The following is a 27,349-nucleotide window of genomic DNA, read 5'->3' as shown; positions in this document are numbered from 1 at the left end:
TTCATAGAATAGGAAGTACAGTAGAAGCACCTGGGACATTTCACAGCCTAGGTGTACAGTAAAAGTTCCTGAGACATTTCACAGCCCAGGTGTATAGTAGACGTGCCTGAGACATTTCACAGCCTAGGATGTACAGTAGGAACACCTCAGACATTTCTTAGAATAGGGTGCACAGTAGAAACACCTGGGACATTTCACAGACTAGGTGTATAGAAGCACCTAGGACATTCCACAGCCTAGGTGTACAGTAGGAGCACCTGGGACATTTCACAGCCTAGGTGAACAGTAGAAGCACCTGGGACATTTCACAGCCTAGGTGTACAGTAGAAGCTCCTGGGACATTTCACAGCCTAGGTTTACAGTAGAAGCACCTGTAGCATCTCACAGCCAAGGTGTACAGTAGAAGCACCTTGGACATTTCACAGCCTATGTGTACAGTAGAAGCACCTTGGACATTTCACAGCCTAGGTGTACAGTAGAAGCACCTGGGACATTTCACAGCCTAGGTGTACAGTAGAAGCTCCTGGGATATTTCACAGCCTAGGTTTACAGTAGAAGCACCTGTAGCATCTCACAGCCAAGGTGTACAGTAGAAGCACCTTGGACATTTCACAGCCTATGTGTACAGTAGAAGCACCTTGGACATTTCACAGCCTAGGTGTACAGTAGAAGCACCTGGGACATTTCACAGCCTATGTGTACAGTAGAAGTGCCTGAGACATTTCATAGCTTGGAAATGTGTAACGTGCCTGAGACATTTTAAAGTTGCGGTTAGCTTGCAGATCTGGCATGTTCAGATGTCAGTCGCCCTCTGTGTTTACGTCAGTTAGTATACCAAGCTGCTGGGAAACTGTCACACTATTGTCAGTTGATCACATCCTGATGTTTTTCTCCACATTTGCCAGAGTAACGAGTCAACTCTTTCAATATACTTTGCATTGGCATAAATCCTATGGTGATTTACAAATTTACATTTGTCCATGATAAAGAGTAGAACCTAACTTCTCTGGTACAAATGTGCGTTTCTGTTCTCTTTCACAAGACATGTGTGCCTGAGATATTTGCTCTTGTAATGTTTCTGTTTCATTAGTGTGAAGTTTATGCTCTCTGATAATGCAACTGTTAGAACAAATTTGCTTTTTGTAAAAATATCACGTTTTAAAGGAAAGTGATAATAAAATGGCTGTGTAGACATTCTCATGTATATTCCCTATCCTCTTCTCTTATCATTATACAAGCTTTTGAAGAACTGTTGGAAAAGTTAGCATTCTGTCAGTTGCAGTGAGTGTCTGTAAGTAGCTGGGGTTAATTGTTCACAGCTGGCTATGGTGTCATGTTCTATGGATGCCATAGATACCTTGTGTCAATTGTTTCTATAATCTTCTCCTTTGGTCAGTAACAGAACTGAATAGTGTGTAGTGAATACTTTAAGGAATTGTATAAACATAGTGGTAAGCACAAATTACAGATATGACTTACAAAGCTGATTTTTTTCCCCTAAAGAACAACTGAAACAAGAGGGAGAAGGAGGCTGCCATATGTATTTCCTTTTAAGCAATACAAGTTGCCTGACTGTCCTGCTGATCCTCAGCCTCTAATACTTTTAGCCATAGGCCCTGAACAAGCATGTAGAAGATCAGGTGTTTCTGACATTATTGTCAGATCTGACAAGATTAGCTGCATGCTTCTTTCTAGTGTTATTCAGACGCTACTGCAGCCAAATAAATCAGCAGGACTGCCAGGCAACTGGTATTGTTTAAAAGGAAATAAATATGGTAGCCTCCATATACCTCTCACTTCAGTTGTCCTTTAATATCAGGGAGTTATAAATACATGTTTATTTGTTGTTTAAATAAAAGTACCTAAACATAAAATCGGTATCTATGTTTCTAGGCTGAATTGCACCCTGAGCAAGGGTGTAAGAATCCCCACTCCACGCGTGGACTCGAGAATGTTATTTGTGATGGGGTATTGAGCCCCCCAGTATAGTCATTAAGGTTTAGGTGCCCCAGTATAGGTTAGCTAGGTATAGGTGCCCCAGTATAGTTTAGCCAGGTATAGGTGCCCCAGTATAGGTTAGCCAGGTATAAATGCACCAGTATTAGTTAGCCAGGTATAAGTGCCCCAGTATAGGTTAGCCAGATATATGTGCCCCCAGTATAGGTAGCCAGATATAGGTGCCCCAGTGTAGGTTAGCCAGGTATAAGTGCGCCAATATAGGTTAGACAGGTATGCGTGCCCCCAGTATAGGTAGCCAGGTATAGGTGCCCCCAGTATGGGTAGCCAGATATAGGTGTCCCAGTATAGGTAGCCAGGTATAGGTGCCCCAGTATAGGTAGCCAGATATAGGTGTCCCAGTATAGGTAGCCAGGTATAGGTTCCCCCAGTATAGGTTAGCCAGGTATAGGTTCCCCCAGTATAGATAGCTAGGCATAGGAGCCCCAGTATAGGTTATCCAAGTATAAGTGCACCAGTATAGGTGATAAAGGGAGGAGCCGTGGGCAAACTGGGAATCAGCTACGGGGAGGAGAGGCCATCTACTCTCTTCCTCTCTCCAAGCCCCCCTGCACTGCAGAGTTATTACACTGAAAAAGCTCGTAGAAACAACTAACCTTCTTCTGGGCTCCAAGTGAAGTTCACTTGCCGTTTGGCTCCTCTATTTCCAGCAATGCTCACTACTTACGGTAATCAGGATGAAGTGAGCGGCGTTGCAGACAGAGAAGCCCGGCAGCAAGTAAACTTCGCTCAGAGTCTGGAAGGAGGTGAGTTGTTTCTACGAGGCTTACCAATGTGATAATTCTGCAGGTGTGGGGCCGAGGAGAAGGAGGGAGGGGTCAGGCCCCCTTCCCCGTGGCTGAGTCCCAGTGTGCCTGTGACTACCCCCTCCATCCCTCTGCTCCCCCTCCTCACCGAATCCCCGATGGACATCCGCCTTGCCCGCCCCTAGAAACTGGGCTGCTCTAACTCAAACCCTATGCTCACACTTACCTTTATCTCAGCCATTTGTAAGATTTTTATCACAGCATGAAATATCAAAGACAGCCATGCAGCAAACGGGTGGCATCTAGTATTTTGATATATGCATTATCATACCTATTGATATTGCTTAACCACTTGAGGACCAGAGGTTTATACCTCTCTAGTGGCCAGGCCATGTTTTGCAATTCCACACTTCTCAGCTTTAACCGTTTATTGCTCGGTCATGCAACTTAGCACCCAAATGAATTTCACCTCCTTTTCTTCTCACAAATAGAACTTTCTTTTGGTGCTGTTTGATTGCTGCTGCTATTTTTGTTTGTTTTTTTATTTAAAAAAACTGACATTTTTGTAAAAAATAATATTTTTTTAATCCCCCCCCCATATGCCCTAGACTACATTGCATACACTACACGCTACATACATAGATATATGGCTATGGCAGAGATTAGTTTGTGAGCCCATCAGAAGGTCAGTTAGTGACAAGACAATATACTGTGTACAGCGCTGCGCAAGATGTCAGCACTATATAAATGTTTATTTTGTTAATAAATAAAAAACACAGCCTGCCAGCGCTGACCAGCCACTGGCAGGCTGATTGCTGTGCCCCGCTGTTTACAGTGATAGGAGCTAGCGCTCGTGCAAGCGGAAAGCACCCGTTAAATCTCGCTTCTCGCGAGATGACGCCTTATAATGGTGCTGAGGCACAACATAGCCTCTCTGCTACCGCCATTGTGCGCTAGGATGTCGGTAAGAGGTTAATATGAGAAGTATAATGATGATTTTAGGCATCAGTGTTGTATGTCTTTTTGTATGGTGAAACGTTAAGGACACAACACTTATAATAATGTAAATAATAGGAGATCTGCAAAACACCAGTTCCAGAACTGCATTATATTTGCAGGCCAGGGGATGCCTGAGCTTAATGCTAGAGTTGGCCATAGCCCTATATAGCTATGTCTATTGGACTTAGCATCCAGAGCAGGCACTCTCTCTAACCGGCAATACTGAAACTAGCAGTTTTGGAAGCGCAAGTCTCCAGTGGTCATTGCATGGGTAATTGTCAGTGTTGGCATTATGCTTATAGCCAACCCAGACAACAATTAACACTTCCAATAATCAAAATGTGTCCTGAATTGAATGCTACTTTATTATTCTTTTGTTTTCTCTAACTATATATATTTGAACAGCCATTATTTTTGTTGCAGTTCATCAACAGGTAGAACTTGAGACCCGCCATGTCCAGATCGGGGGACAGGACGTCTACCTTTGACCCGAGCCATAGTGACAATCTGCTCCATGGCCTTAACCTACTGTGGAGAAAACAGCTTTTTTGTGATGTGACCTTGACTGCACAAGGACAGCAGTTTCACTGCCACAAAGCAGTGCTTGCTTCTTGCTCTCAGTACTTCAGATCTCTCTTCGCCAGCCACCCTGCTCAGGATGGTCTGTCTTCTGTTCCAAAGGACCAGCAACAGCAGTCAGAAGAGCCAGGGACACCCTCTTCCTCCCCAGATGATAAACTCTTGGTTAGCCCTAGGGCCATAAATAACCTGGTATTGCAAGGTTGTTCCTCAATTGGGCTGCGTTTGGTGCTGGAGTACCTTTATACAGCCAATGTAACCCTGTCTTTAGATACAGTTGAGGAGGTATTATCTGTCAGCAAGATCCTACACATCCCTCAGGTCACAAAGCTTTGTATACAGTTTCTTAATGATCAAATCTCAGTACAGAACTACAAGCAGGTGTGCAAAATCGCTGCCTTGCATGGTCTTGAAGAGACCAAAAAACTGGCCAACAAGTATCTTGTGGAGGATGTGTTGCTGCTCAACTTTGAAGAGATGCGATCCATGCTGGACTCTTTGCCACCTCCGGTGGAGTCTGAGCTTGCACTTTTTCAGATGTCTGTCCTGTGGCTTGAGCATGACAGGGAAACACGCATGCAGTATGCTCCAGATCTGATGAAAAGGCTCCGCTTTGCACTCATCCCAGCTCCAGAGCTTGTGGAAAGAGTCCAGTCAGTAGATTTTATGAGGACTGACCCCGTATGCCAAAAGTTACTGCTGGATGCTATGAACTACCACCTGATGCCTTTCAGACAGCACTGCAGACAGAGCATGGCTAGCAGGTGAGGCCTTTTTCAGTGTGTGCTCAATTCTAGATTCACTAAGATAATCATTTTATGATGTTGTACTGAGATAAAAGGTATGGACAATTTTCTTAAAGAGAATCTGTATTGTTAAAATCGCACAAAAGTTAACATACCAGTGCGTTAGGGGACATCTCCTATTACCCTCTGTCACAATTTCGCCGCTCCCCGCCGCATTAAAAGTGGTTAAAAACAGTTTTAAAAAGTTTGTTTGTAAACAAACAAAATGGCCACCAAAACAGGAAGTAGGTTGATGTACACATAGAAAATACATCCATACACAAGCAGGCTGTATACAGCCTTCCTTTTTATTCTCAAGAGATCATTTGTGTGTTTCTTTCCCCCTGCAGCTATCTTCCACTGAAGTGTCAGGCTGTTTCTTCCTGCAGAGTGCAGACAGCTCTGCCTGTATGTAATTCTTCAGTATGTGAAAGCCCAGCCAGCTCAGAGGAGGATTTATCCAGCTTGCAGAGCCGGGACAAGGTCCTCCAACACCCAAGGCTGAGACACCAAAGTGCGCCCCTCCATCCATCCACCCCAGCCGTCACACACTGATTACTATTAGACTAAGAGGCACCCCAGGGCCCCCAACACCTTAATCTCTAGTTATCTGGCTTATAGTCACTTCCATGTATCTCCTTTTCTTATTTCTTTCTGCTTTAAACACAATTAGGAATGACAGCTGAATGAATTGTGCGCCCCTCCTACACTGCGCCCTGAGGCTGGAGCCTCTCCAGCCTATGCCTCGGCCCGGCCCTGCCAGCTTGTAAAAGATAATAGAGCAGAGAGAAGCTGCACTAATCTAAATAACACACAGGCAGTGTGCAGAGAGGGGCCTGGAGAGGGGAGATGCATCACAGAACCACAACACTGAAGAACTTGGCAGCCTTCCAGACACAGGCTGACAAGTCTGACAAGAGAGAGATAAGTTGATTTATTACAGAGATGGTGATAGTAGAATGTGCTGCAGTAAGCCAGAGCACATTAGAATAGATTTTGGAACTCGTAGGATGGAAGAAAAACGGATGAAATTTTTGTTACGGAGTCTCTTTAATGTCTAAAATGAGTCCACTGAAAATGATTGTTATAGCAGCAGTGCTGCTTTAGGTGAAACTCACAGGTTCTGAACCTTGGCAGATTCTCTTCATTGTCTGTACTTACGTGCCTTTTTGCCCAACATGATTCCTTTCTAGCCTCTGCATTAATGCATAAGTTGGAGTGTGACATCAACAGGAGGCGTGGCGGTACATCTGGTACACAAACATGCAGCCCAGTCCTAAAAGATACCAGATATGCCACACTGCCATTCTTTAGCCAGCTGTAATACAAGAAATGATTTACTTGGTATTTATAGCTCTGAAATACAATTAGGTAGGATACTGAGCAGTTCCCTTGGTGTAGTACTTACTGCAATTCCTTATATGCTGAACATTTTAGGGAAAGTTGATGTAGTACTATACAAATTTAGCATGCACATTTATGGAGCTTGATTTCTTTTGCTTGATTCTATTGGTCTGTTTTTAAGCTGCATACATTTGCATACACAAGTTGCATAAATTTGCATCAAGCTGAAATTACTTATGAATTATTTACATCTAATTGATCATACCTACTCAATTTATAAAGTGGAGGAAAAGTATGGTGAAATGCTGAAAGTAGCTGCAATCCAGCAGTCTTTTGAGACAAATTGCTTTGAACTATGTTATCTACTTGCAAGATCACATGTAGGGGCAGATTCATAAAACATCAGTAACATCAGTAACATTTCTGTGCGCACACAGCCCATATATATTTACTGGCGTTTGCCCAAACTATGAAATGGACATGGCGCAAGTAGAACAACTCAATCCATGTACAGAAGGCACATGGTTTTTGTATAACGCATTTTATGCAAAAAATTAATGCACATTAGACAAGTAACATGTAAATATTGCAAGTTGCGCTGATTATGTCGTTTGTGCAAATGCCATTACCATTGTTTTGTTCATCTTTCCTATAGTCACATAGAGCAATGTATTGTCAAATTGATGAAACACACTTCCAATATGACAAATGAGTCTTGAAATTCAATTAACATTTTACAAAAATACATTTTGCATTTGACATCATAGTCAGCCAATAGGAGAGGAGGAGATTTGTATAGGTAACGCCCACACTCATTTGCAGTTCTGTTTTGCCCACCGTTCAGTGAAGGGCCAACACTGACCACTCATGTCCATACATATGAGTCAAGCATGGATCCCAGGGTGGTTCTAGGTAAACACTGATATGACCAAGCAGACCAAGCAACAGTTTCAATACCATCTGCAGCAATTCCAGTACTGTATGTTTGCCAGAATGTATGAATTGTATAAATTATAATATGTTTTGAAGGCTACAGGCATTTCACCACGCTGCAGCTGATGTTGCTATTACTGTTGCATTAGGCTAGGTTTACAGTGGCCGTTGGGTTCCCTACCGCATCAGGAAAGCAACGAATGTATCGGGAAAGTAGCACTGTATGTTAACCATGTGTTGTTTTGCATACATTGAAGCATATCATCAGTGAAAGGTATGCTTCATCGACACTGTTAACATACGCATTTTGCGGTAACACATTGCATGTAGTGTATTATGATGCTGCATGCCTATATGCTGCAATGCATACACCGCAATGTGAACATTGCATAGGTGGTACATTGCAGTGCAGCACATGCATTACAAAGTGGCCGTTATGCCACACTGTAACACACCACTGTGAATGTAGACTTAGGGACTTATTCTGCTTTTCACCAACCTTACTTTTAGAAACCACTTTTGTTCCATTGAAGTGTTTTTCATGGAAGTGAAATTCCATAAAAATAATTTTTTATTATTTTTTAATTGTACTATGCTTTGGTTGTCACAATAGTAAACTGTATTACTAATACCCAGGTCAAATTTTCTCCCTAGCCGCTGCCACTCCCCTGCCTCCCTGCATGCTACTCTGTGTGAGACACACAGAGCAAAGCTTCCAGCGCCGTGACCCCAGGCCCGGCCCTAGACTTTTTGCCGCCTGAGGCAAGCGTTAAAGAAATCGCCGCCCCCCCCAAGCCGTGGGTGTGGGGGGCCGCCCGAGCTGGAGGGGATAGCGGGCAGGAAGGGGGTATTGGGCCTAGCGGCGGGGAGGGGGGTCAGACCCCCCCTTCCTCACCTGGGTCCCCTGTCCTCCGCTCCCCTCCAGCTTTAAAAAGTTAGGTCGCTGGCTGTAGCTATAAGAGGCAACGGGTGGGGATCACTCACCTCTTCCTCGTTCCAGCGTGTGCTCCACTGACGTCACTTCCTGCAGCGTAGCAGGAAGTGACGTCAGTGGAGCGCAGGCTAGACTGGAACAAGGAAGAGGTGAGTGATCCCCGCCCGTTGCCTCTTATAGCTGCAGCCAGCGACCTAACTTTTTAAAGCTGGAGGGGAGCGGAGGATGGGGGACCCAGGTGAGGAAGGGGAGGTCTGACCCCCCTCCCCACCGCTAGGCCCAATACCCTCTTCCTGCCCGCTATCCCCTCCAGCTCGGGCGGCCCCCCACACCCATGGACGGGCGGGTGCCGCCCCCCCAGAAGTGCCACCTGAGGAAAAAGTTTCACCTCACCTCATGGGTGGGCCGGCCCTGCGTGACCCCTAAAGGTCACGGAAAATGAGAGTGGCTGAGATCTAGCCACAGGAGCGGTGCAGAGCAGCTGCCTGATCCGGCCAATCCCACACATCAGGTAGCATACTTTTTTGTAGAAATATCCTCACCTTGGATTCACTTTAAAATGATTGCAAAACATACCCGGCCACTCTGTTTTACATCTTGGTTGGAAACATATATTTGTGTTATGCAGTTTTGAAAGCAGTCATTGTGTGGAATGGGCTCTCCTATCTGAGTCTACCCAAAGTCTTTCCATGCAGAAAGCAGCAGCCAGGAACCATGTGAGCCAAGTTATAGATGGGTAGTACTTGCTAAGAATATTATAATAATCATATGGAGGAATTTAACTGCATGGCTGTTTGGATGCTTGGAGTTGTAAATTGCACACTGTTGTATGTAAAATTGTGTATTTGCATAGGTATACAAACATATGAAAAATGTCTTTCTGTGAAAGTTTTTATTGATTGTGTAACAATAAGAGGAAAATTATAGTGCATAACAGTACAGTACAATTTTAAGTAAGCGACACTGTCATTAGATCTCATAATAGAATCTATCACAAGAAAATAGCAATGAACATCCGATGTCATTCAGCATTAAACATTGCACAGGATATGTGAAAGATCATGAATAGCTGGTTGACATCAACACATTCTAAAATCTTATTGTCAGATTTCTCTGACATCAAAAATATCTGAAAACGTTTTATCAGCATTTCTTATGAAACTTTGAACTACACACCACTATCCTGTGGGCAGCTTCCTTTAAACCTAATACACGAGAATATCTAAAGAAATTCACATGTTCTATACCTACATTGAAATGACAACCTCAGGAAAAACAACCCTTAGTGATGCTGTGCACAAGCTGGATACTACACTGTATACAAGTCCCCCATGCATACCATAGCAGCCCATATGACATTCAGAAACAGACAGGAGTCTGTAAGAAACTGATCACACTCCTAAAACACCTCAATCTGCCCACTATTGCTGAAAGTAGAGGTCATGTACTGTATATGCCCATAGGGGAGGTGAGTGGCTCCTTCCCCTGTTAACCTCGGAATTGATCCATTGGATACCATAATGTGTACCTTTCATAGAAACAAACATAGTTGTTTTAAAATAAATGTATTAGATGTAAAGGTAAGTTTCCTGTGATTTTCAAATTATTAACCTTGTGTAAAACCAAAACTTAAAAGTTGGTCCCAAAATGCACCACAGGGACAGAATTTATGATAAAACTGACTTAAAGTGTACCTGAAGTGACATGTAACATGATGAGGTAAACATAAGTACATGTAATACTAGCCCTGCTAAGAAATTGTCTGAATCCCATTTCTGTTTTCCTGGAAAGCCAGCTTGTTGAATTTAGTGTGATGTCCTGAAAATTGAATAGAAGCCAAATATCTTTTATCAGGAAGAGAAATGGGAGCTGATAATGTTTCAGATTTGAAAAGTTTTAAGGGTCATTATGTCTTTGCAGCTATATTTACAATTCAGTTGTAAAAATAAACTGAAAATAAAATATACAAGATACAAGATACAAGATGGTTTTATTCGCCAAGTACGGTTGTTGCCGTACTCAGAATTGCTTGTGGTACACATGGCTTGGGCAAGTAGATAATGACAGTTGTACATTTTACATATACGGCGACAGGTTACACATACTAACAGTATTTACAATACATTAGCGGCTACAGAGAAGAGAAGGCAGAAGAGCAACATAAAGGCAGGTATGCTGGGTTTCAGGCTAGGACGGAAGAGTCAGGGGTCAGTGTTGTTGAGCAGCAGAACTGCCTGAGGGAAGAAAGAGGGAAGAAAATATGAGACTCTGTTCTATTTTACTAATGTTACCATTAGTAAAACACATACCAATAATGATGTCATAAGTTTATTTCCAGCCCAGGTTTGCTTTAACATGACATTAAGGTGGGTGTCTGTGGTCTTTCATATAATGGCAAATGTAATTATTGTTTATCACCACTCTTGGTTGAGTATGTAGTTAACTTAAAATTATGTAGCTATCAAATGTATCATTCTCAATCAAGTCTTCTGTGTAGTGATGATTTTAAAAATGTTAAGATAGTTCAATCAAGCAGATTAGATGGCCAGTGTCTACGGTAGACAATTACTTATTTGTTCTCTCACTGCTTTTCTGCATTGCAGAGCTAAGTCAATACAGGGTGGTCAAGCAAAATGCATGGCTTCCCGTCATCACTTAGTATGGAGGGACCATGACAGATGCAGTAAACTAAGCTTGTTTCTAAACAGTTGATCACCTGTAGTTCATTTTGTAGGCTGCTTATTTTTTTAAGATATATATTCTTTTTTTTAAATCAATATCATGTTTTGACACAAGTAAAATGTACAGAACGATCAAGAGTTGTAGTAATATGCTCCTTAATAAAACATAAACACTAAAAAGCTAAAAAAGCTGCCCTGATGTATGTATTAGTACTTCGCTGGTGAGCTGGGCACAGGGTGAGCCAAATTAACGCTCTCCCTGCTGCCGCTCAAATACCCAGCGGCGTTAAATACTATTCTCCCTCCGAATTATATCACTTCTCTCTGCCTTTCCTTATTGAATGTAGCATTCACGTTACCTCAAAAGAGAGAATAATTCCAATTTTTGTCAGCACCATATAGTACATGGATAGACCACAATCTGCACTAAACACAAAGGCTCACCCTGCTGTATTTCTGCCTATGGCACTGTGATTGGTGCAGAATGTGGTCCATGTATGGTGCACATATCTGTACAAGTAAAATGTACAGAAAAAATAGCAAAAAGAGTATCCATTTCCATTAAGACAGTGTTTGGAGTGCATAGCAATGGTGGCCTTTTGTCTGTTGTGTCCAAAATGTAAATATCTGAAGTGAAATGATTTCATGTAGTGATGTCAGTGCCAGGTGTTTTATGTTGTTAACTACAGTGGAACCTTGGTTTGCGAGCATAATTCTTTCCAGAAACATGATTTAATACAGAGCACTCTTATATCAAAGAACATTTCCCCATAAGAATCAATGGATGATTTGTGCCACAATTCAAAAACATTAATAGAAAATATTTAATACAAATAACTGTCATGTAAAAATGTATACAATAAAACCAGTTAACCTGTACTTTACTTTTGAAAAGATTTGTATCTGGTAGAAATGAGAGGGTGAGGAAGATGCTCATTATAACAAACAGAATCAATGTTATCTTTTTGGTCACCAATTTTTTGTGTGTGGCTTTAACGAATAACTTATCCAATGACGATTGCTTTTGCCTACTTTTTAGTATTTGGCAGAAATGTGACTTGCAACCCCTTAGTTCACTTTCAGTAAACCTTTAGTTTACTGAAATGATTAAATACAAGAAAAATGTGCAATTGATCTGAATTACAAATAACATTTTTTACAAAGTCCTCTAAATGTAATATTCCTATTCCACAAACATAAGGCTGCATTAATAAAAAAGTTATTGTGGCAGCATTATTATCAGTCACTGTTAGAAACTCATGTTATGATGCAAAAACATTTTTTTTTGCTATTTTTAATGTTTGTTGAAGTGGAAGGGAATATGTTTTAAGAACTATTAATGCATGGCTCTCTATAAGGATGCATTGTGGGAGTCCACCGACAATCACTTAAGGCTGAATTATCGCAATTACCTTCTGTTTTAAGAAGGCAAACTACACTGAGCATTGGCTTTATAGTAGGAGGGCATTTCTATCTCTTTTAGTCCCCTGTACTTTCCTTGTGGTTCTGGGTCACCCCGAGCTGCTTGGGAATTCTGCTATAAAGGATGAGGGAGACATTTATTTAGATACGACAGGACAGCTTCACCAAACTAGTTACACATACACATTTTGGGATAACAGGTGGAATGAAAATGAAATCTAGTGCATTTCTAGTGCCACCCAAAAACACATAATAAATTTTAAAAAATAAATATAAATATATATATATATATATATATATATATATATATATATATATATATACAGTATATATACACACGGTATATATTAGAGTCCCTTTGTAGTAAACTCCAAGGGACCAGGAAAAGAAGTTTACTTTATCAGAAGTTTACTATATCAGAATTGGTCATACATTTATACAGATGCATTTGCTGGGACCTGAGGATTGAGTGTACTATATTCAGAAGTTTACCATATCAGAGTTTACTATGATGAGATTCTACTGTATTGTCAAATTGATGAAAAACAGTTCCAATATGAAAAGTAAGTCTTGGAATTCAATTAACGTTTTACCGGAATACATTTTACATCATAGTCAGCCAATAGGAGAGGAGGAAATTTGTAATCCTTCTTTGGCTATCATTCATGAACAGGCTGTTGGTAAAGAGAATTAGTGCGGGAAAACACCGCTGGCAAATTTTTAGACTTCTGGGTAGGCATTCATAAAGATGTATCCATGTGCGGAAGCAGTGCGGAAATTCCCCGAGCTAAGCTGGCGGTAGGCAGGCGGTAGGCAGGCGGTAGGCAGGCGGAGACACGGAAGCTGCCGAGTTGATACATTTCTCCGTGTTCCGCTCTGCTGCAGCTGCCTGGGAGGTCTGTGTGTCTCCATTCACTTACATTGGTATCGCCACATCAGAGGGAGCGGTACTTCCCGACCTCACACCGCTTGCGGTGATCTTCATGAATGAACATTTTGCTACATTTGTACCGATAATCACCACACAAGGCGGTGACATATCACTCTGCTAGGTAGTGTCATTTTTCCATGCGGAAAGAGGCTTTATGAATGCTGACTTTGCCGAGTGGTCGGTAAAGTCAGCTGTTTTAAGCAGTTCCGCATGCGGAAATGCTTTATGAATGATAGCAACTTCCCACACTGCTTTGCAAGTTCTGTTTTGCCCACCCTTCAGTGTGTTGTCAGAGAGGTTCTTCAGTGCAGTGGAGGTAATGACTGTAGACCAACACTGGCCACTCATGTCCATAGATATGAGTCAAGCATGGATCCCAGAGTAGTTCTAGCTAAACACTGATACTATAACGAGATCCTACTATAACGAGATCCTACTGTGTATATATTACATACATCCTAGACCCTAACTCTCCCACTAAAAATCAAGTAAGAAAATAGCAACAACAGCAACAGTAAAAACAATTATAATCATTTCTGCCAAAATTGGGGACAATTATAAATGTTATCATAGTAATCATGTGAAAATAACTGGGCCCATTAGCATGGTGCTTTAAACACTTAAAGCAGACCAAAATTCTTACACAGCTGCACACAATGAAAAGTCTTTATTCCACATCTAGTTGCTGAAGAATTGACTGCTAGTGTTGCTCATTACGAGAAGCCACATCCTCATAGCTACTTGTAGTTTAAATTAGATGGTGCTGCCCGCGGCCACGTAATTCCACTACTTCCTCCTTCAAAGCCGAGGGGGTTAACTTACATATGCCTCCGCGTTCCACTCACGGGCCACTCACGGGCCACGTAACTCCGCTACTTTCTTCTTCGAGGGAGGAAGCAGTTTAATTATGTGGCCTGCGAGTTGAATGTATCATCTATAAGCGGCGGCATAGGTAAGTTAAATAAGCGGCGGCATAGGTAAGTTAAACCCCCTCGGCTTTGAAGGAGGAAGTAGTGGAATTACGTGGCCCACGAGTGGAATGCATCATCTATAGGCAGCGCCATTGGTAAGTTAACTTCCCTCGGCCACAGGCCACACAATCTAATTTAAATTTCGATTACAAGGGGCGGAGCTAGCCATGGCGGCGTAAAGACATGCTTAGTCAGAGCTCCTCACTCGGTAGCATCTAACTAGCTTAATGCCCGCTCATACACACAGCGTTTCCACACCGAAGTATGTCCAGGGAATCCAGGAGACGAAACACCTCATCTAAAACCCCCCTGAAGGAAGATCTGTCGCTACAGTCCGTGGCAAAGTTCCTAACACGCGCCTCGGTACAGCAAACTAAGATGGCGGACACCGCTGCCCCGCGCAGCAACAAAGGCAAAGACACCACAAATGAGGCCACAACTCGTTCCCTCAACGAGATTTGGGACTACCTGCACAGCTTGCCCACTAAGAATGATCTTACGGATCTGGCTGAGCGGATTACCGCTAGCACGAGAGCAGAACTCCAAACGCTCCGCGACACAGTAGCTGACAACAGCACTCGCATCTCGGCTACAGAAGTGGACCTAACTGCCATACGAGCTGACCTGGCCTCGCTACAAAAAGCACACAAAACACAGGTCACAATTAATACAGCTTTACGGTCGGGTATGGAGGACCTGCAGAATCGCGGCCGCAGGAACAACATTCGGCTGAGAGGTCTCCCGGAGTCGGTCAGCTCTGAACAGCTCACAGACAAGGTGTCGGCGATCTTTAATGGCCTCTTGGGCAACCCGGATGACGCCATTATAAAAATGGATCGGATCCATCGAGCCCTGCGTGCTAAACCCTCAGATGACGACCCCCCCAGAGACGTGGTTTGCAGAATCCACCATTTCTTTCTGAAAGAAAACATTATGAAAGCGGCCAGGCAGAGACCAGAGATCCTCTACGAAGGTAACCAGATAGGCCTATATCAAGATCTTGCGCCACGCACTCTGGCCCAACGCAGAGCCCTGCAACCACTGATCAGAGAGCTAAAAGATCGGGGAGCCGTTTACAAATGGGGCTTTCCCTTTCAGATGATTATTACCCTGAAAGGGAAGTCTTTCACCCTCCGCACGCCCCAAGATCTTCCAGAACTTTTTAAATCCCTGGATATCCCTGAAGTTGAAGTTCCCGAATGGCAGCCGGAGCAACTTTTTCTAGGCCTACCTCAGCACACCAAGCGCTCACGGGCGGCAAAGCTCCAGCAACAAGAACAATACTGAAAACATGCCGTCTTCCCCAGATAAGTACACAGTTAACCTTTTTCCGATATGAGGCAGTGGGATCATAGTTAGGTGGGGAGGGGGTCGTTGGGGGGCTTTCTATAAAGACCCTCGTGTTACTATTTACACCATATGAGAATATTGAGCCAGAATATAGTATATAATTTACCTGCTCTATAGGAACCATATCATGACGAGGAGACTATTTATCTGAACGTTCATTAAAAGAGCTAAGAAGCATTGGAAGCGAATTAATATACTGCATATGGCGGACTTTGAGCGAGGAGTCTTCCAACACTAGTGACATAGAGAAAAGACGATTATACGCCTCTGCTATTTCGTTGATTTCTTGTCTCAAAAGCTGCCTACCATGTAGACATTTGTCTAAGGGACTACAAATATGCCACAATACTGTTTGTATATAAGGGATGATGTGAATGTATATAACCTGGTAAGGTATCGCCCGATATGCCTGTACATATGCCGCACCTCCTGCAATGTGTTTCTTAAAATTTAACATCCCTGCTGTATTACATCTGTCAATTCCACAGTCATTTACAGCATCTCACACACAGACGAGCGACAGGCCCCGTAAACCATACAATTCCGTACGCCTCTATGACGTATCTCTGCACCCGGGAGGCGATACTAAACCTGCACACCCTGAGTCCCCCCCCCTTAGACAGATATACAACAGTTCCCCACCTTCAGAGGTGGCTGCGCGTTATGAATGGTCCCTCGTATCCTCTCCCCGCCTGTCCATAGCCCTAGTACACCTTGATTAAGCTATACCCCGCTGCTGTTATATTTTTGAGCTAAAATCCATACTGTGGAATCCTTATACTCACTTAGTCGTTTACAGTCTGAAGCGATGGTGCCGTGGTCCCTCATATAGAGGCCATATACACCTGCGATGCTGTTAACATATCCAACTTTAACCACTAGATGCTCTGAGGCACCCTCCTAAAATTATCTGACTCTTGACGACTGTCTGAGTGTGAGGTAAGCCTACTTACGCCATAGTTAACTACATGGAATAATTCCACCGCAGGCCCCGCATTTAGCCCTGCCTATTAGGCTCCCCTGCCAGAAGAGATTAACTGGTGTTGGTACCATTATAACAAGGTAGATAAGCTGGTTAGATAGAACTATATATACTTATCAGCTAACAAACCCGAGTGAGGACCAGATGACTGGTACTCGGTCGACATGACAGTCTCATTCCCACATAGGCCAGCCCATGTGGCTGTTAATCACAATGTGATGCTTGTTTATTGTTGTTCACTACTTATACCTACAGGTTGTTTCTGGTTTAGTTTCTTATGTTGCTTTAAGTCTCAGGGGGTAGTTTGCTTTGATTATACAGAATTATACTGCCAATGGCACAACTAAAAATAATATCTGTCAATGTCAGGGGATTAAACATTCCTGAGAAAAGGACAGCCCTATTGCATGATATGGATAAACAAAAAGCGGACGTCGTCCTCATACAGGAAACACATTTTAAAGGAGACAAGTCCCCTAAACTTACTAATAAACGCTTTCAGTTGACTTTCACAAGCAACTCTCCAGATTCTAAATCTAAGGGAGTTGCCATACTTTTGAGCAAAAATTTACCAATTACAGATATTGAGACCAAATGTGATGACCAGGGCAGATTCCTTATCCTAAAATGCTCGATCAACCACCAGAAATACACTATCTGCTCAATATACGCCCCAAATTTGAACCAGGTGTCCTTCATCTCAAGATTCTTGGATACTTTAGATCAGTTTAGAGAAGGCAGTATCATAATAGGTGGAGACCTAAATGTGACATTGAACCCCAAAATTGACACCTCCCATGGAAAATCCTCCATGTCATTCCGACAATTAAACACTATTCGGAAAGCCTTCCAGGACCGGCAACTGGTCGATGTCTGGAGACTAGCAAATCCTACATCTAAGGACTTTACTTTCTATTCAGCCTTGCATGAGATCTATACGAGAATTGACTACATCCTGATTTCTCATAACCTCCTATCAGATATCGGTAAGGCTGAGATTGGCATAATCTCATACTCGGACCATGCACCGGTCTCTCTGGAAATTTGCTGTAAACACAAAAACAGCCGTCCTTTTAATTGGAAACTGAACGCTTCCCTGCTGTCGGACTTGGATGTTAAAGGAGCTATAGCTCGTGATCTGGAGGAATATTTTCTCACAAATTCCACTCCGGAGGTTCCTTGCCCGACAATATGGGAAGCACACAAATGTGTGATTAGAGGTAGATTGATCCAAATAGCGGCAAGGAAAAAAAGACAGAACGAGAAGGATCTTACTGATCTTACTTCCACGATTTATAAGCTGGAACAGGCTCATAAACAAGCCCAAACGCCACAAGTCCTCCAAAAACTTAAAGAGGCTAGAGAAGCCGTGCAAAGAATGATGCGGAATAAATCTCTGAAAGCCATCCATAGATGCCAAAATGCCTTCTATTTAGGGGGAAACAAACCGGGTAAACTGTTAGCAAGAGCTTTACGCTCCCAACAACAAAGAAACTATATCCCCCAAATTATAGATACTAGATCTCATAAACACATACGGAATGAATCCATAGCCAAAACTTTCGGAGAGTTCTATTCCAAGTTATACAATTTATTAGGGAAAACGGGTGGGAATAGAGGACTAGCCATGAGGGAGAAAATAGAACAATATCTGGCCGAAGCTGACATCCCTATACTATCACTAGATATGATGAAAGAATTGGAAACGCCAATAGCAGAGGATGAGATATCACAAGTAATTTCCCAGATTAAACCCGGGAAAGCACCGGGGCCAGACGGATTTCCCATTGAGTATTATAAATCATTTAAGAACATACTGGTGCCCCAACTATGCAACGTTTTTAACAAAATAGCTGACCCCGAGGTCTCTGAAACATTTCCCCCTCAAACACTAGAATCACACATCTCTGTCATCCTTAAACCCAATAAGGACCCATCATCATGCGCCAGCTATAGGCCTATATCTTTATTAAATTTGGATTTAAAGATCTTCTCGAAAATACTAGCCAATAGACTGGCTGCCCACATGCCAAACCTAATACACTGGGATCAAGTGGGTTTTATCCCGGGAAGAGAGGGAAGAGACAACACCATTAAGACCATTAACGCTATCCAGTCCGCTCGGTCAAACAACATTCCCCTAATGCTTCTTTCCACTGATGCCGAAAAGGCCTTCGACCGGGTGGACTGGACGTGGATGATGTCTGTACTCAAACACATTAACATGGGTCCCAGAATGCTAAACTGTATAAAGGCTCTTTACTCCAACCCCTCAGCACGCATCAGAACTAACGGCACTTTATCATCTCCGGTACAAATATCCAATGGCACCCGGCAGGGCTGCCCTTTCTCGCCCCTCATATTCGCCCTTACGCTAGAACCCTTCCTCTCCCACGTGCGGAAAAACCCCGACATCAGAGGTCTGACTCAGGCTGACCAACAATCAAAAATAGCCGCATATGCAGACGACCTTCTATTTTATATATCTAATCCATCAATCTCTTTACCAAATTTACTGAATGAATTCAAACGCTTTGGAGAACTTTCATTATTCAAGGTCAATCTAGACAAATGCGAAGCCCTCAATATAAACCTACCGCAAGACCTGCAACGCAGGCTAGCTGAAAACTTCCCTTTTAAATGGAATGACCACCACATAACATACCTGGGTACCAAAATCACTCCCAACATTAAAAATATATTCCTTAAAAATTTTCCGCCGCTCTTGGACACACTAATGTCAGATCTCAAAAAATGGGACAAACCATATTTCTCATGGTTTGGTCGAATAGCCATTGTAAAAATGAACCTGATGCCGCGTCTCTTATATTTGTTTCAGACGCTCCCAATACAGATTCCCAACTCCTTTATGAGGAGGACACAGATGGCCTTCAATAGGTACATCTGGAAGGGTAAGCCCCCCCGCATCCAAAGAAAAATCCTCTATAAGTCTAAGCAGACAGGTGGAGTAGCGCTTCCTGATGTGCAAAATTACTACAACGCGGCAGTCCTCACTAGATTGGTTGACTGGCACAGACATGCGGACACTAAACAGTGGATAAGTCAGGAGCAGTCTATGACGTCGTACCACCTGCACAATCTGCCCTGGTCGTCAAACGCCCCGAAACTAGAGTGGTCTGGTTCAGATCTAGTCCAAAATACCCTGAGAGTTTTTTCCACGGTTCGATCTAGTGCCACAATGTCCCCATGGCCATCCCCACTGATACCTATATGGGACAACCCAACCTTTGTACCGGGCTGTGACCCAGGCTTCCTGAGATTTTGGAAGGCAAATGGTCCTAAAACAGCTCGAGATATGTTTCACCTAAAAGAATGGGCCTCCTTAAACATGCTGAAAAACAGATACCAAAATCCTAAGCTAGACTGGTGGGGTTCCCTACAAATTAAGCATTTCCTCCAAGCCGCCCATCTTGCCCCCTCATCTCTTCGCACTTTTTCTGAATTTGAAAATATGTGTCAAGCCACGGGACCACTGAAGAAGACCCTCTCGCTAATATATGAGATGCTCTCCAACTCAGATGTCGATTCCCTGCCTTTCATTTCGGCCTGGGAAGCAGATCTGAGAGTTACCTTCACCACGTCCCAAAAAACATCCATGTGTATATATGCCCATAAGACGTCCTCTGCGTCACGTATCCAAGAGATTAATTATAAAATCCTCTCACGATGGTATCACACGCCCTTAAAACTAGCAAAAATTTTTCCAAATAAAGACCCTAGATGCTGGCGATGTAAATCTGCTGAAGGAACCCTGTTACACATCCTCTGGGAATGCCCCGACATTCAAGCGCTGTGGAAGAGGATTGAAGTGTTATTAAAAGAAATGTCTGATAGAGAGATCCCATTCACCCCACAATTCTATCTCCTTAATATTAACAACTGGCGCATGAGGTCTTACAAGGGCTCCGTGGTGAGACATATTCTAAATGCAACTAAAACGCTTATACTCAGACAATGGCGAAGCACTCGATCACCATCCTTCCCTGAAATTACTAGAGAGCTAGATCTGATCTATGATATGGAAAGCAATGTGTATGCGATACAGGGTAGATCTGAAAAGTTGTCCAAAACATGGAGACTATGGCTGACATATAGAAATTCCACCGATTTCAAACAGATACTGGAAGCTGAAAGTTAGCCATCAAGGGCTAACATACATAAGCTCTCTGCACCATGACCTCTTGATATTGACAGAAAACAAAGGCTATTATAAGAGCAATAGACATTGCCCTGGCAGACACCCCTGAGACTTCCCAAGTTCTATGTTTTTGTTCTTTTTTGTTTGTTTTGTTTTTTCTTTTGTGTTTCATTGTTTTAGGTTAAATCTAACTTTTGCGCACAATAGGCTATATAGAGTGGATGTTCTGATAGCTCCCTGCATTATGTGTTATCCACCTTAGCGCTATAATCTTGTGTACTGTTATATCTTAGCCAAAGCTATGCTTTTATGAAAGTTCACTTTTTGAAAAAGATAGGGCTACAGGGTCAGCTTTCTATACTCTCTCTATATATGTAATAAGCTTTTAGCTCATGAAAATGTAACATCAGTCATGTCTATTGGCAATATGCTTTAAATAAAAGAATTTGAAAAAAAAAAAAAAAATAAATAAATTTCGATTACAAGTAGCTATGCAGACGTAGCTACTCGTAATGATCAACACTTCACTGATCTGTGTTTTGTGTTTGTTTAGAAAAATCAAAGTGTCTTATTAAGTTATTAAGTTTTATCGGCAGCTATGAATAGGCTGCAGGAGCTCTGTTGCAGTAGCTTTCCCTGTACAGTAACACTGAAAAGTGAACCGAAGTTAAAACTTTTAGTATTTTTAGGATCACCATAAATTGTAAGGACGAAAATGTTCCGGTAAAGGTTATCATGCTTTGGCTAATCTTTTAGAGAAGAGAGAAAGTTATAAGTTAAGTCCCACTTTAATAAATTAGGTTGCAGTGGCTATGACTGCCATGACAACTCTTGAAGTTGAAACTGTAGGAATGAACTGTTATGTACCTGCCAATGTGTAATATAGACAGTTGTTATACATGTGTGGTGATTTCTGTGGGAATTCTGAAGAGAGCATTTTCTGTTTTTATCATCTTGAAAGGCTATGAAATATTACCTTAGCAATGTACGTATTGAAAATGTGTAAAATTTTAAACATAAACAGACACGCAAGTGAGGAATATGGATGCCACAAATAAGTCATGCAAGACACAGGTTGGGGTTATACTGAGGCCAGCAAATAGTGTGTGAGGAGGAGTGAAAGTCTTCGTCTAAGTAAAATGCAGTATAATAAATCTAACATAGACGTTTCTCCTCTGGTCATGGCTCTGGTACAGTTCCTGCTACTTCCTGGCATCATACCGACACTTTTTGACATCATATGTTAACATTGAATGTTCTGTTTTCAAGCAAGCTGTAACTTCATAATTTAAAACTTTTCCATTTTAATCAGTTTAACGGCTGTTTACAGAACGATGGTGATTCCTTTCTCGACACCTGTAGTATTTCACTTTAAATTACATTCACAACACGGCAGTAAAATAAATGTATGCCTTTGATTGGATGTTACTGTCATGTTGTTTATGATTGATTGCCATTTCAGCTACCGGTTGCCTCATTATCACATGTGGTGTGCCTGTTTACTAAGTCAGCACAGGCGAGGTTCGTGTGGCAGACTTGCAGATTGTTGTTTATTAGTTTGTCACTGATGATGTGCGAATTTAAATACAGAATCTAAAATCTACCAAATGATGGACATGCTAATCGATGTTTGTCTGTTCTGTTGCTTGAACTTGCCTGTTTTATATCTGACTGAGAATGGTGGGAGTGTGGGTAGAGGGTACAGGGGTAGGTTTTGGAGAGGGAGTTGGTGGTGTGAGCAGTAGTACACAAATGAAGTTCCAGTATTATTATAATGCATTATGCAGTAGAGAGATACTGGTAATTATGCGTTGCAACCAGGGGTGTAACTAGAAATCACTGGGCCCCCCTGCGAATATTTGGATGGGCCCCCCCCCATAGGTGCCAAATAATCATAATGGGGCAGCGTTTCACTGTAAATTAATTGTAAAGTGGGCAGCATTTTACCAGACAATCGTAATGTGGGCCAGAAAATCGTAATGTGGGCAGAGTTCACCAGAAAATTGTAACGTGGACAGCATTCACCAGACAATCGTAACGTGGGCAGTGTTCACCAGAAAATCGTAATGTGGGCAGTGTTCACCAGAAAATCGTAATGTGGGCCAGAAAATCGTAATGTGGGCAGAGTTCACCAGAAAATCGCAATGTGGGCAGCAGTCACCAGAAAATCGCCATGTGGGCAGCAGTCACCAGAAAATCGCCATGTGGGCAGCAGTCACCAGAAAATCCTAATGTGGGCAGCAGTCACCAGAATATCGTAATGTGGGCAGCAGTCACCAGAATATCGTAATGTGGGCAGCAGTCACCAGAAAATCCTAATGTGGGCAGCAGTCAGTCACCAGAATATCATAATGTGGGCAGCACACACCAGAAAATCCTAATGTGGGCAGCAGTCACCAGAAAATCCTTATGTGGGCAGCAGTCACCAGAAAATCGCAATGTGGGCAGCAGTCACCAGAAAATCCTAATGTGGGCAGCATACACCAGAAAATCGCAATGTGGGCAGCAGACACCAGAAAATCGCAATGTGGGCAGCAGACACCTGAAAATCGCAATGTGGGCAGCAGACACCTGAAAATCGTAATGAGGGCAGCAGACACCTGAAAATCGTAATGTGGGCAGCAGACACCTGAAAATCGTAATGTGGGCAGCAGACACCTGAAAATCGTAATGTGGGCAGCAGACACCTGAAAATCGTAATGTGGGCAGCAGACACCTGAAAATCGTAATGTGGGCAGCAGTGACCAGAAAATCGCAATGTGGGCAGCAGACACCAGAAAATCATAATGTGGGCAGCAGACACCAGAAAATCATAATGTGGGCAGCAGACACCAGAAAATCGTAATGTGGGCAGCAGGCACCTGAAAATCGTAATGTGGGCAGCAGACACCAGAAAATCATAATATGGGCAGCAGACACCAGAAAATCCTAATGTGGGCAGCAGTCACCAGAAAATCGCAATGTGGGCAGCAGTGACCAGAAAATCGCAATGTGGGCAGCAGACACCTGAAAATCGTAATGTGGGCAGCAGACACCTGAAAATCGCAATGTGGGCAGCAGACACCAGAAAATCGCAATGTGGGCAGCAGTGACCAGAAAATCGTAATGTGGGCAGCAGACACCTGAAAATCCTAATATGGGCAGCAGTCACCAGAAAATCGCAATGTGGGCAGCAGTGAACAGAAAATTGCAATGTGGGCAGCAGTGAACAGAAAATCGCAATGTGGGCAGCAGACACCTGAAAATCGCAATGTGGGCAGCAGACACCTGAAAATCGCAATGTGGGCAGCAGTCACCAGAAAATCGCAATGTGGGCAGCAGTCACCAGAAAATCGCAATGTGGGCAGCAGACACCTGAAAATCGCAATGTGGGCAGCAGTGACCAGAAAATTGCAATGTGGGCAGCAGACACCTGAAAATCACAATGTGGGCAGCAGACACCTGAAAATCGCAATGTGGGCAGCAGTGACCAGAAAATCGTAATGTGGGCAGCAGACACCAGAAAATCACAATGTGGGCAGCAGACACCTGAAAATCGCAATGTGGGCAGCAGTGACCAGAAAATCGTAATGTGGGCAGCAGACACCAGAAAATCGCAATGTGGGCAGCAGACACCAGAAAATCGCAATGTGGGCAGCAGACACCTGAAAATCGTAATGTGGGCAGCAGTCACCAGAAAATCGCAATGTGGGCAGCAGACACCAGAAAATCGCAATGTGGGCAGCAGTCACCAGAAAATCGCAATGTGGGCAGCAGACACCTGAAAATCGTAATGTGGGCAGCAGACACCTGAAAATCGCAATGTGGGCAGCAGTGACCAGAAAATCGCAATGTGGGCAGCAGACACCTGAAAATCGCAATGTGGGCAGCAGTGACCAGAAAATCGCAATGTGGGCAGCAGACACCTGAAAATCGTAATGTGGGCAGCAGTGACCAGAAAATCGCAATGTGGGCAGCAGTGACCAGAAAATCGTAATGTGTGCAGCAGACACCTGAAAATCGTAATGTGGGCAGCAGACACCTGAAAATCGCAATGTGGGCAGCAGACACCTGAAAATCGCAATGTGGGCAGCAGTGACCAGAAAATCGCAATGTGGGCAGCAGACACCAGAAAATCGCAATGTGGGCAGCAGACACCAGAAAATCGCAATGTGGGCAGCAGACACCTGAAAATCGTAATGTGGGCAGCAGACACCAGAAAATCACAATGTGTAGGCTAGGCAGCAGACACTAGAAAAAAAATGCACCTGTGAAAAAAAAACAATTCACTTACCTGACAGAAATCTTCTCCTCTCCCGGCATCTGGCTCGCAGCTCCCGGAATCCTCCTGCAGCACATCTCCCGCGCTGACAGGCAGAGTGCAGGACTACGGCAAGATGGCTGCCGAAGCCCTATACTAGAGACACAAATAGTCTCCAGTGTAGGGCTTCTTCGGCGGCCATCTTGCCGTAGCCCTGCTCTGCCTGCCGGAGACTATGCAGGCTGCTGGAGCGGGGAATGAACTGGCGCAGCGACGCTGCGGCCAGTTGAGCACCTTGCTGGGGGGTCCAGAGCAGCGCCCACCCCACGCACAGTGAGCGGGCCCCAGAGCAGCCCCGGGCCCCCCTGCGGCTGAGGGTGTCGCATCCCTGGTAGGTACGCCGGTGGTTGCAACTTTGGAGGCAGGAAAACGTGACACTACGACACGCTCCTTCCCAAGGCTAGATTTATTCTTTTTCTGCCCTGAGGCCAAATGTGTTGGGACTCCCCTTTCTTGTGCAGCAGCGTCCCTCCCATTCCACGTGGGGTCCCCTTTTCCATGTGTATCCACGACCTCCAGCCGCTCTCTTTCCCGAACAGTTCCCATGGACATTAGCTTCCCTTTTTTCTGTGTTGCTCCATATTTGCAGCCTTCTTTTTTATATCCATCATCAGGTGCCCAGTAATACAAGTACAGGCTGTCATAGGGAAGGAGCACACCATCCTGTAGATTACACTAGGGAAGGGAGAACCCTGCCCGAGGCTTACAATCTAAAGGGTGGGGGGGGGGGGGCACTAGGTAGGGCTGAGGTATAAATATTCAGTAGAGTTACTGTGTGGTAGGGGATGGGTAGGCCATCTCAAAGAGGTGGGTTTTGAGGGCTTGCTTGAATGTGTGGAAGGAGGGAACAAGTCTGATGGGTGGTGGAAGGGCGCTACCTATTAGGCGTAGGCCTCTGTTAATCGTTTTTTCTTTTAAAGGCTGGGAGCGGTTGTTGGTATTTGCATCTGTTGAGTATATTGATGGTAGTGGGGAAACCGTGGGTGGGAAAGGTGCGTGATTGCTGGTTACATTGGTTTGTAGCACTGCATGCGGTACAAAGCTAGTGATGGAGTAAGCAGATACAGAGTGGTGCAATGTGGTAGACCAGAAAAAAACAATTGGTCTGGGAGGAATTGATAATTTTCCTGATCTTAAAATATATGGCAAATGGCCTAAAAACATAAGAACATAAAATAACATATCACTGCCCTCCTTTCACAAGCCCATTAGGTACCAAAGGAGTGCTACCACCAGGGCTGTTTCTGAGCACAGCCTGTCCAGGCAAAGGCCCTGGCCTGGGGCATCCTTTAATGTACAGGGTGCGATATTTAATCCTGTGTACAAAAAATAATCTGTTTCAGGTAGTTTGCAGTGCACAGAACAGGAAATCCCAGTGTCCCTGTAATGTGCTTCAGCTTTCCAGGGTCATCAGTAGTGTACTGCGTCCCAATATAGGGGAATCTTTGGCTGATAGTAGTATGTTGCTTGTCATCTGTTCTCCCTCCTCTCCATATAGTATGTGTATTGATGGAAGGTGGCAGAGGTGGAAACAGTAAATTCGGGCGCCTGAGGCTAGTGGACAAATCGGGCGCCGCCATTCACTCCTATAATAAATATCGTTTAATGGGCGCCCGATAGGAAAAAAGGGCGCCGGAGAAAAATAACGTTTTAAAAGCGGTGCCCGGAGACTTAATGTTTTATTACTGCTTCTCATGATTACACATTATTTAATGATTTATACATTTTTAAATATTATTTTTAAACGAAAAACAGTACAATATTTTTTTTCAAACATTATTTTTAAACGAAAAACAGTACATTTTTTTTTTTTTTTACATTATTTTTAAACGAAAAAACCAACAGGGGGGGTCTTAGGTTTAGGCACCAACAGGGGGGGTCTTAGGTTTAGGCACCAACAGGGGGGTCTTAGGTTTAGGCACCAACAGGGGGGTCTTAGGTTTAGGCACCAACAGGGGGGGTCTTAGGTTTAGGCACCAACAGGGGGTCTTAGGTTTAGGCACCAACAGGGGGTCTTAGGTTTAGGCACCAAAAGGGGGGTCTTAGGTTTAGGCACCAACAGGGGGTCTTAGGTTTAGGCACCAACAGGGGGGTCTTAGGTTTAGGCACCAACAGGGGGGTCTTAGGTTTAGGCACTAACAGGGGGGTCTTAGGTTTAGGCACCAACAGGGGGGTCTTAGGTTTAGGCACCAACAGGGGGGTCTTAGGTTTAGGCAC

General features: G+C 43.5%; 1 protein-coding gene across 4 annotated transcripts in view; it reads left to right on the top strand.

The window, feature by feature from the left end:
• KLHL14 (kelch like family member 14) overlaps positions 1-27,349 on the top strand; it is a 125,877-nt gene that overhangs the window by 3,602 nt on the left and 94,926 nt on the right. For 2 of the 4 annotated variants that reach the window (XM_068234744.1, XM_068234741.1), the window contains exons 1-2: positions 890-1,017; positions 4,185-5,104. In XM_068234744.1, coding sequence (XP_068090845.1) covers positions 4,215-5,104 — 890 coding nt within the window. In that variant the 5' untranslated portion in view covers positions 890-1,017; positions 4,185-4,214. Of the gene's footprint in view, positions 1-889; positions 1,018-4,184; positions 5,105-27,349 lie in introns of those variants that run through there. The other 2 variants (XM_068234743.1, XM_068234742.1) reach the window with 1 other exon arrangement.

Source organism: Hyperolius riggenbachi, chromosome 5, assembly GCF_040937935.1.
Source record: "Hyperolius riggenbachi isolate aHypRig1 chromosome 5, aHypRig1.pri, whole genome shotgun sequence".
In the NCBI taxonomy this organism is placed as follows: Eukaryota; Metazoa; Chordata; class Amphibia; order Anura; family Hyperoliidae; genus Hyperolius; species Hyperolius riggenbachi.
Note: the sequence above shows the minus strand (reverse complement) of the source record. Positions and strands in the feature narration are given on the sequence as shown.